This window comes from Hyposmocoma kahamanoa, unplaced genomic scaffold (genome assembly GCF_003589595.1).
Source record: "Hyposmocoma kahamanoa isolate Upper Pololo Valley unplaced genomic scaffold, ASM358959v1 78, whole genome shotgun sequence".
NCBI lineage: Eukaryota > Metazoa > Arthropoda > Insecta > Lepidoptera > Cosmopterigidae > Hyposmocoma > Hyposmocoma kahamanoa.
The window spans coordinates 20,741,269-20,753,075 of NW_020653945.1; the positions used below are offsets into that span (position 1 = coordinate 20,741,269).

Sequence of the window (11,807 nt, forward strand, 5' to 3'; positions counted from 1 at the left end):
TGCGGAGCTATGTTGAGTATGTGCGTTATTTATTATTTATTATTATAATTATTATTACTTCGATCCAGCTGAAAATTGGCATGGGCGGTCTTTAGGAGTCCTTAGTCGTAATTTGGGGTTAAAAAAACTTTTTTTTCGTATTTTTTTATGTAACTGCCATTTAAGCGTTTTTTTCGTTAAAAATGGCTGCCGAAAGATACTTTCTCTGATTAGGCTGAAAATTAGAATGTGGAAACCTCTATACCCCTAGAATTTTGGACATAATATTGTTATAGAGATGTTCATTTTTAGACCCACTTTTGTGGACTCTTTCTGCAGATCTGCTATCATAGTTATCATATGTAGTCATGCCTTCGATATTGTCAGACAGGAGAACTACGTCGTCCGCGAACCTTAGATTGTTCAACCTTTCTCCAGTAATTTTAGTCTCCTATCATCCCAATTTAGATTTCTAAATATGCTTTCAAGGGCTGTTGAGAACAATTTCGGAGAAGTTGTATCTCCATGACGGACACCGCGGCCAATCTTGAAGGGTTCCGTGAGCTTGTGCAATCTAACCGATGATTCTTCTGTAAATGCTTGTTGAGTGTTACCTATGTATCTCTCATCAATCCTGCAATCTGCGAGAGCCTTTTCTATAGCCCAGCACTCAATGAAGTCCGCCATATAAGCGTTGTTTATTCAATTTATATGGCAGTTGAAAAATCCTGCTTTCCGTACATAATTATATCCAAGCCCCTGCATAGATAAAAACTTGAAAAACAGAAATATAACGTAATTCACTAAGAGAAAACTTCCAAAAGTATGTGGAGCCAAAATTTTCAAACGGTAGGCCGTTTTTATGGTTTTTAGTTTCAACTCCACCTAACAAACCCTCAGAGAAACCGAATTCAATTTAGTTCCTTAACACACGACTTAAAAAAAACTCTTACTATGTAGTTCTTACGCTTTCTTATAGACGGCGCTAGGGAATGGCACCAAAGATTTCGTTTTTCAGGTAAGAATGTTCTGTGAATACAAATGCAATTATCATAGAGGTTATAGCATTATATGTATGATTTAACAATGTGAAGAAGTACGTGTGTTGGAAAGTATATGGAAATATAGACACCTCCTTTAAAAAGATTTATAAGATAACATTAATAATGCATTTTTTATAATACCCAGTGACGGGAAGAACAAGTCTATCCATAGCAGTTGCAGTGCCACTCAGAGCTTTATATCGCAAAGATCTTAGGGGCACTGGCTACTGCGCCCGTCACCCTGAGACATAAGTTGACAAGTCCCATGTGCCTGTAATTTCAGTAGCACCCTTACCCTTCTTACCCCTTCGAATAGGAACGCATTAATGGTCACATTACTGCTTGGCGGCACAATTAGGTACCGTGGCAGTCATACCTGGACGAACCCATTCAGAAGGAGCTCTACTGCTACTATATTTGTAAGTAAATGTGTATATTTGTAACAATGTAATATAGGTAATAATTCAACGTATATGTTGAAGCGGTAAAATTAAATTGATTAAATATAATTAAGTTTATCGAATGTTCGTGACAATAAGAGTTGATGTTACTTAATATATAATATTATATAATATTATATAATATTATATATTAATATATAATATAATATTTTCCGTACTGATACGGTTCACTTTGCTTGGGTCGAGCGGTAGGGACACTGGCTTTATTTCAAGATTTATTTTTTTACAAAGGAAATTAAAGCCATTACAAAAATCTATATCGTATACTATACGTGTTGTATTTAATTCAGTTGATATTAAAAAATCATTGGTATCTGTAAAATACTTATTAAATATTCGTACAGCGGCTTTATTGTAAAATTTTGAGGTAAGTTTGTGTTTTTTTCTATCGTATATTCTCAATTTTACCATATATTTTTTAATTAAATTTTTATTGAATTGATATTCAATTATTTTTTGTGAAATTACTCCACCAGTTTGTTATAATTATTAATACAAAGATCGAACACTCAGAAAAATTTCCTTCGATCCGGTCGGATTCGAACCGACGTCTTCTTGCATACCGTGTCAGACGCTATACCAACTAAGCATTTTTAATACAGTGAATAGCGACATCTCTCGCCAGGACTGGTAGCTGGTAGAAGGTACTAACTGGGTGATAAATCTGTCATAGATTTCTCATAGATGGCGCTACGACTAAAAAGTCGTTGAAAGACCAAGTACAAAGACACGACGCAAGCACATAGAAAAATTCGTGAGGTCCGTTGGTTCGTTCCGTGGCTTAGTTGGTATAGCGTCTGGCACGGTATGCAAGAAGACGTCGGTTCGAATCCGACCGGATTGAAGGAATTTTTTCTGAGTGTTTTTTCTGAGTGTTCGATCTTTGTATTAATAATCGTATATTTTTTTCCAAAGTGATTGGTTCAACAATTTCGCTGTCATGCGGAATCTACTAAAGCCATTTGAGGTTGTATCGACCCTTAAGTGTTATTATGTCACGTGGTAGGTACCTGTTTCATTCTAAGTTTTAATAAGTATATCTGGTCAGTAGCCGCACTTCACTTTTTAATAAAATGTTATAAACAGTAAGTGATAGGTACCAGTTGCTCATTCCATTGTAAAGTAAATAGAGGTAGAACATCATTGACCAATGATTTATCATTTCTTCACATTCTTTATCTACAAGTGTTTTTACTGTAGACAGATATTGCATATTTATGGTTAAGGGCATAAAATATGACAATGTTTTTTTTTATATAATATCAAGTGACGGGACGAACAAGTCGTGTGATGACGGCACGGTAAGCTAGAAGACGTCGGTTCAAATCCGGCCGCATCGAAGGATTTGTTTCTGAGTGGTCGATCTTTGTATTATTAATTATAACAAACTAGTGGAGTAATTTCACAAAAAATAATTGAATATCAATCAATAAAAACTTTAAATTGTATTATAGTATTTTATTTTTTATTTATGATGCCAAGTGACGGGACGAACAAGTCGTACTTACGCCTGTTGGTAAGCGAAACGCCTGTCCATAACAGTTGCAGTGCCACTCAGAGCTTTAAATTGCAAAGATCTGAGGGGCACTGCCACTGCGCCCGTTACCCTGAGATATAAGTTGACACGTGTCTTATGCCTGTAATTTCACCAGCACCCGTACCCTTCAAAAGCGGAACACAGTAATGCTGACATTACTGCTTGGCGGCAAAAATAGGTAAGGTGACAGTATTACCCTGGACGAACTCTTTCACAAGGACCTCTACTACTATTATAAGATCACCAGATATATCTACCTGCTGTGTGCATTGATGGATGAGTGAAAGACAAACCTGGGTCAATGACTACGTAACGAACTTTTCTATATTTTAAATTATGACTTTTTTTCAGTTCATGTACGAAGAATACACTGGCTTCTAGTGAAAATGTTATTTTTATACTTTATTTCTTTGACAGCATTATTCGTCAACGCGTGAGTTATTTTGTTTTTTTTTTAATAAAAATACATCTTCGTAAGATGAAAGAATTAGTAAATGCTTTCTTCTTGTAAAATCTTTTTATACTTCTTTTTTAAAATAATCAATTTAATAATAAATCATGAATTTACAACATTTTGTTATTCGCTCCACAAAATTGAATTTCTGTATCAAGAAATGCAATTTCGTAGAAGTTCATAGTTTCGTTGATCTATTATTCAAAATCATCTTTATTTCATAAGTAAGCAAATTACAATTGAAATCGTGATCACAAAGTGAACTTTTAATCTTAGGTTTCCAAGGAATGATATCAAAATTGTAATTGATAACGATGCTGGAAGCGACGACGCAATAGCAATTTTTATTGCCTTACTTTATGAGAAATATTTTCAGGGGTAAGTGTTTTGTTAATTTAGAATAATTTTATAAAAGGTTTTGGAATATCAGGAAAAAATACAAAAAAAAAATTGTTATTCATAATATTCGAGTTTGAAATCTACATAAAATTGTTAAAGAATCCGCGGTAGCCTCATCAATTGCATCATGTTTATTCACTCTCCCCTTAAAAGGTCTAAGTTATAGCGTTCTGGAAACAAGTCTGTAGACAAAGAATTCCACTCCTTAACCGTTCGCTATATAAATGTGGAGCGTTTTTGCGAATTCGTGGAATATCCACAACATAGGAGTGGAACCCTAGACTAAGTCTATTCCTCCAATGCGTGGAAAGGTGGAATTAAATTATGCAATTCTATATCACACTCACCGTAATATATCTTACAATATAAGTACGTAAGACTTCAGTACGCTATCAAATCTTGTCATTTTAAAAACAAATGTTTCTTTGTTAACTTTACGATCGATATTTCTATTTCTTCCTCTTTTACCTTCATTGTAAGAAACTCATATATGGTGACAATTAATCTTTTCGACGTTTCAGACCAGAAGTGATCGCTTTAACAACAGGAAACTGTAATACAATAGAAGATAACGTGAATATTAACAACCAGAAAATTCTGAGAGCAGCTGGAAGACAAGATGTAAGTACGACGTATTACATAAATACTGGTAGATTAAATTAAGATTTATTTAAAACTGTTCAGATATATGTAGGGAGGCTTTATTCGCTGCCACTGTCGGTAGCGTAGGGATAAATAACGATACGTGTTTCGTAAGCAAGCGAAAAGATACCGCCTACCTGGGCGATGTTGCTCGGTTTCCAGGTTTCGCTCTAAACACGGAACTTCATACAAATGCCCGGCGGAATACTGTGCAGTATGTTTCGCTATCCATACAGCGGAAGGGAATAACGCTCAGATATGTCTGAACAAACCTTTATCCAACAAAATATCTTTCAGTGGACGATCATATGTTTCATCATTAGGCTCATTTATACATACTACCGACACTCATTTTACTGTTCCTCAAGAATGTGTAATATTTCTCAACATTTTTGTTCTGTGGTGACAATATGTTGTACAGTGAATTTTCTAGTAATTGTTAAGAGTAAGGAATTACTGATTACTACTAATTAATATTAAGCTTTTACCTTGAAGACACGCCTAAATTCACGACATTAAAATTTGTTGTTACGTTCGTTACGTCTGGTAGTAAGTACGAATATTGTTTATGCTGAGCAGCAGTTTGCATGAAATGATATGACTTAGGTTACTTTTTGTCGCCATCCAATTTTTTTCTGGACATTGCATATTCGTTGATTCCGTTTCGTTTTCTTAGCGGAGGAGGGCCCTTGCACAAATCAAATTCAATTGGGAGATCATTTAATCGTACGCACACTCTCGATCAATCCTGACATGAACAAGCGCTAATATTCAGTGACTTTTTTTGATAGCACCAAGTGACGGAACGAACAAGTTATGCGCCTGGTACTAAGCGACACGCCTATCCTTAACAGTTGCAGTGCCACGCAAAGCTTTAAATTGCAAAGATCTTAAGGGCACTGCCACTGCGTCTCCCTGAGACATAAGTTGACAAGTCACATATGCCCGTAATTTCACCAGCACCCTTAAAGCGTGTGCGTTCTACTTCCGATTGTATCTTCTTCTTTATAATGTTATAGCTACATCGATATAATCGAGGATTCCGCCAATGTCAAGTTAACGAAGACGTGCTTTTTTTACTCAAAATTTGACCGGTGATTTTGAGTCAAAATTTGACGGAATTTCGAGAGAATTCGCTGAGAGGAGCATCCAGACAACATACACAGACTATTACAGAAACAAGGAAGTTGATATTCATGGGACGGGGGATTATAGGGGGGAGGATATCGTACAAAGGAGTGATGAAGGTTGAAGTCAAAAAACAGGTGCTCGAGGGTACCTTCTGCCTGACCACACTCTCACAGGGAGTGGTCTCGAACACGGATCTAGCCAAGAACACACATGTGTGCTTAGCGTAGCCGAATAATTGCTGAAGTAATATTTTTCGGGATCGATTTCATAGTCAAGAATCAAGGTTTAAAAGATAGTTTAGGTTGAATTTTGCCATAATTTTTAACCACTGTTTGACGGAAAGGTTGCCAACGAGAGTTCCAAGTATTTCGCATTTGTTGAAACACCGGTTGTATACGTTACCAGCAATCATGTCCAATTAGTATCTGTTCCGAATCCTAGAAATGACGGATTTGAATCAGACTTAGTGCACAAACGACATCCGAAGTGTGTCCGAGTTTTCTAGATTTGTGTAGTCTCGGATTTGGAACGAATACGAATAATTAAATACCCTTCAAAATCGGAACGCAGAAATTACTGCTCGGCGGCAGAAATTCGTAACGTAGCAGAACTTCCCTAGACCGATACCTCCAATGAATACTACGCCAACATAATTATGGTCATTTTTTTGTTTTTACTTTGTTTTTTGGTTTTTATCTCTTTTTACAAAATACGAGGAGCATAACATTAGTAAATAAATAAGACTATAATAATGTAAACAACATTAAAAACAACAGAAAATTACCAAAAATTAAGTAGGCATAGAGATAATTGCAGGTATGGAGACGACTTTCTTTTAAAAAGAGCTCTACTGGTTCATGTCACATGCTCGCGGTTGCAAAAATTGTACCCTTTTTTTAAACACATATGTGATGTCATATCACAGGTACTGAGTGGTACTAAAAGCAAAAACACGTATTTGATTTCTTCACCAAAGGCCATTAACATTATATTCATATTACATTTATATTATTATACGAGTCATTTGTATAATAATTTATCACTTTTAAAGGAAAGCCTTCTAAGTTAATTACATTTTACTAATTCACTTGGAATTGCTGTCCCTAACTTTATACACCGCGATCTTATTTTTTTCAGATACCAATATACAGAGGATCAAACTCTTCACTAATCATAACAAACACTGAAACAGATTATTACTTTGGTCAAGATGGGTTGGGAGATAATAACGAGACGTTAACAGGACTGGTACCAGCGCAGAAGCAGGGCGCTGTCGAAACTCTTTTAGAATTGTCTAAAAAGCATGAAGGTGTCATTGCATGATTATTTTATTGCTGATATGTAGTTTGTTTTTTTAAACAGAATTCTGAACCACGTTATTTTGTAACTGGTCAGAATATATATCACGTTATTGTATCTTTTACCACTTATACGTGAGGCGCACTTTAAGTTTCCGGAATGAATAAGAACAAAATACTATAAATGGTCAGAAATTAATTTATTGTTTGTCAAGATATTCTCCGTTAGCGTTAATGCACTTTTTCATACCAATGAACCAATTTTGAAACCATTTATGCCACTTCTCCGTGACAATCTCTAAAACATATTTTTCATACTCTTCGACAGCCTCTTCAGGAGATGAAAATCGTTGACCGCGTAACTGGTTCTTAATTTTTGAAAATAAATAAAAGTCACAAGGTCGGGACTGTACGCGGGATGTCTCATAAGGTCAACGTTGTTCACCTTCAAAAATTCATTTTTGAAGTTACTTTGCACGCGCGCCACTTTGGTTGGTTTAGGCTCATCTCGAAAGATCCATACGCACGATTGCTGCTTTGTTTTGGGATCATAACTATAAATCCATGTTTTGTCACCTGTTACTACGTCCCACACTAAATTTGACGCCCCTTCGTTGAATCTGTATTCTGCAGCCAAAGAGTTCCATTTTCAAATGTTGTAATTACTTTTTAAATATTGTTTATGTAAGTGGCCAGTTCCGGAAACTTATAGTGCGCCCTATATATAAAAAAATAAAGAAATTACGATGTGCACTCCTTTTACCTGTGTTACTGAAGGAAGCGCAAGCTTTTTCATTGTCAAAAACAATCTGGTAGCGCGGCGCTTTTTTTTCGTAATTTTTTTTATATATACTATTTTTATCTGTTTATGCAATTTAATCGATCAATATTTCAGGTAAATTGATTCTGATTACTATCGGAGCCCTCACAAATGTAGCTTTGGCTATAAAGTTGGATCCTGAGTTTTTGCAACGATTTAATCATCTGTATGTTGGTGCGGCACACGTCGAAAGTAAGTAAAGTTTAGGAAAACTTAGGAATCATAATTAGATGTTTAAAAATTTTGTTTAATACAATTATTATAAGAACAACAACATAAACATGTTGGTGCGGGAGACATCGAAAGTAAGTGTATTTTAAGCAACCTAGTGGTAATATCGCCGGCGAAATTAGAACATCCGTATCGAGTTAAAATACATTGCAGGCGCCATATCAAACTAGGCTATTTTTGTCTTGGTATTTGTCATTCAGTTGGGATATGGGATATATTTAATTTTATTTTGTCTTCAATATATTTACAAAAAAAAAAAGACCAATTCTAGGCCAAATCTTGTCAAATTTAATGCTACCAAAACGCAGGCGTGTCTATTCTCCACAAAACGGAGTCCCTTTGAGCTGACTCCGACTTTTCGTGATATATCTATACCGTTTGTCTCCAGCTACTTGGAATGGACTTGTCGTCCAATTTGTAGTTCGGCAGATACATTGATCCATGGCCAAAAATGCAGCAAGGAAGCTTGGGATCCTTTCCAAGGTGAGGCGTTACTTTACACTGGGACAGTTGCTTCAGCTGTATCAAGCATAAGTCCGATCGCGCATGGAGTACTGCTGCCACCTTTGGGATGGCTCTGCTACATATCAACTGGCCACTTTGGATTCAATGGACAACCGTGCCAAAAGGCTTATAGGTGACTCGGAATTAGTGGAGGTGAAGCGGCAGAGCCTTGAACACCGCCGTAAAGTTACCTACTTATCGGTATTTTACGGGATATATCACGGAGAGTGTGCGACGGAATTACACGACTTAATTCCGCCTTACCCTTTCTATCACCGCGGGACTAGGCGTAGGCTTGTTTTCCACCCCTATGTTGTGGATATTCCTAAGATTCGCACGAAGCGTTACGCTTCCACATTTATATAGCGAACGGCCATGGAGTGGAATTCCCTGCCTGCAGACTTGTTCCATGAACGTTATAACTTGGGTATTTTCAAGGCGACAGTGAATAGTCATTATTTAGGTGTGCATGCTCCTTTGTCGACCTCATCGTTACTTTCCAACAGGTGAGATGGAGATCAAATGCGCACTTATATTATGTAAAAAAAAATTGAATATTAAGAAATACCGTAAAATTTTACACACTTCGTTATTTGTTACGTTGGTATTCATTGACGGACGAAAGAATCGTAACAGTAGGTGCAATAAATACAAATTTGAACGCTATACCTATAGAAATCAAAAGTTGTTAAGATTATATTTTGCACGCCAACGTTAACTAACTGTGAACTTATCTGTAAAGTGTTAGGAAGAGTAAATCTGTACGACACCTTACAAGAAAGGTCAAGTTGCAGGACAGGACAGATTTCCTCATTCCTGTTACGGGTCAGTAACTTCGATCTCGAAGTCATATTCAAAAGAAAAATGTGTAGAAACGAGATCATTACAATTTTTTATTTTTAAATTTTAGGCGAACGTTACCCAAACCCCGAATTCAATGCTCGCATGGACGTTGAAGCTTACCGTATATTAGCTCAATACGCAACTCCGGATAAAGTTACACTTGTTCCTTCCTCACAGGTACATGATTATTTGGACATAGATCTGGTAAGTCAATATAATAGTAATATTTGGTTTCCTGGTGTGATCCCTTCTCTTTGTACAAAGGCCCAATTACAGCTCTTCGGGCACCTTACTTTTTGCCCAACATTTTTATACAGGAATACCTTGCCGACTTGCTATTTTTCATTCATTTAATCGCATTTATAATCTCATCCATTACTACACCCGTCTACGTCAACATTTGTGTCAACTATCCGAGACGAATGTGGTTATCATCACTTACAAACAGACCCTCAAAATAATCTTTCCATCGCTTTTGCACGCTCTTCTCATCCAGTACTAAGGTACCACTTTCATCCCTTACCACGTATATTCCCTTTTCTTTCCGTACACCTTTCCAGAATAGTTTTTATTATCCCGCATTCGTCTCGTCTTATAGGTATTGCACCTTTCTTTCGCACTACAACCATTCCTCGTTGAAGTACATGCCATGTGTCTTCTACTTCAAGATCATCCCTTTTCTATACGCAAATAAGCCTATCACTCACTTTCCTTAATTATTTGTTACCCATTTTTTCATGTTGCAATTCTATTCTCCTGACTTCGATATTTGTAATCTTTAATTCAGCTCTGTGAAACCCATGTCTACTTACGATTTTTTTAAGGATTGGCGACAAAATAAGCTTGGGAAAATAAATACGGATTCAATAAAAGCTATTAATTCATATGAAAGGGTATCTTTGCCTAAAAATAAATCGTGGGTTTTGCTCGACCTGGCTGTTATAGCGACAGCATTAAGTAATGTACCTTTAAAGAACGGGAAAGAACCTGATTTTGTAACCGAGTACAAGTTTTCGAAGAATGATATTATTTTATGTGGTAAGTTTTTTCATTATTCTATGACATAGTTTCAAATTGGCTCTGTGGCCGAACGGTTACCATGCCGGACTGCCACGCAGAGGTCCCAGGTTCGATTCCCGTGCCGGAAGAAATGTTTGTATGGCCTACATTTATTTCTCTCGTGAGTTTGGGTGTAATTTGTAGTTGTCTATGTGTGTGTCCATGGCACCCGCGACACAGGGTTTCCCTAGTGCGGGGCTATGTTGAGTGTGTGCGTCATTTATTTTTTTTTAAAAAAGGACCTATTATCATACACATATTTACTTTGGAATCTCAGTTTTCTTATTTTAACATTTATGTGCTGTTTATTCAATGTACCTATCATATTGGTCGTTGAAACAGCACCACTTCTACGTTGTGCATTAGTATATGATGGGCGCATGAAAACGACGTCCAATCAATATAATGTATTGGAAAGCAAATTTTCTTGAGATTTAAAAAACATACTTTTGTTAATATATCTTTGGAACAAAGAAGATCATTAATAGTATAATAACATTTATCAATTAATAGCGATGTTAGTTTCTTTTTGAATAATGGTAATTAGTAATGATTTCATATTTTCCAATAGTTTATTATATATTTTTGGTGCCATTCCAACTATACTCTTTGTTAACAAAGCTGTTTTGTAACTACCTGTTAAAATAGGTTGAAGTACTGTGATCGCATAGGCCTTGCTCTGATATTCGATAACCAGTACATACTTTTGTTACTATATCGTTGGAACAAAGAAGAGAATATTCCAAATCTTTCGATTAATATTTTGTTTCATAATTCTGCTTTAGTGAATATCTCATTTGTATGTTTTTCCAGGAAATAAACGGGGAATAAACACAGATAATTTTGGAAAAGAAGAAAACGCAAATGTCAGAGTAGCTTATAGTTTCGATGTAGAAAAATACAAATCGTTTCTAATGGATATATTTACAGCAGAATTGCGGTGATCTTAGTGTTTTTTAATATATTATTTGTTACGTACAATATATGCAAAATTGCCTACGAAATGCTATGTTTTATTTACACCAACCCTTTTGCAAAGTATGCGTATTTATAAATAGATAAAAACTTTGAAAACTGAAAAAAATACGGCCAAAAATGTAATTTCACTTCAGTTACAGAAAAGTAAAATGTGGAGTCCATTATGTATCCATCCATATATCCATGTGGAGTTAAGGGGTGTACAGTGCATGAATGCGTGCGTGCGTGCGTGCATATGTGTGTGTGTGTAAGTGTGTGTGTGTAAGTACGGCGTCAGGGTCAATAAGATACGAATGAATAATATAGGTGTACGCTGTTCCTTTTGTTTTAACTAAACAGTGATCAAGGCATGAGTTGGCTCTAGTCGGGTAGGTAAAGGAAGTAAGTAGACCGTGAGACGCTATTAAGTTTAAGTATGGATCAGCATC

The 11,807-nt window shown here is 36.1% G+C and overlaps 1 protein-coding gene across 2 annotated transcripts; it reads left to right on the top strand.

Moving 5' to 3' along the window:
* The first annotated feature begins 1,832 nt into the window (after positions 1 to 1,832).
* On the top strand, positions 1,833 to 11,398 carry LOC113233052 (probable uridine nucleosidase 2). 2 transcript variants are annotated; one of them, XM_026468012.1, is made up of 9 exons: positions 1,833 to 1,850; positions 3,372 to 3,453; positions 3,751 to 3,852; positions 4,395 to 4,494; positions 6,784 to 6,955; positions 7,840 to 7,956; positions 9,410 to 9,546; positions 10,167 to 10,380; positions 11,215 to 11,398. In XM_026468012.1, exons 2-9 carry the CDS (start codon positions 3,407 to 3,409, stop codon positions 11,343 to 11,345), a joined length of 1,020 nt encoding a protein of 339 aa, XP_026323797.1. In that variant the 5' UTR covers positions 1,833 to 1,850; positions 3,372 to 3,406; the 3' UTR covers positions 11,346 to 11,398. The 2 variants fall into 2 exon arrangements, with proteins under 2 accessions (XP_026323797.1, XP_026323798.1); XM_026468013.1 differs by lacking the exon at positions 1,833 to 1,850 and having other exon boundaries at positions 3,122 to 3,453.
* Positions 11,399 to 11,807: the final 409 nt, after the last annotated feature.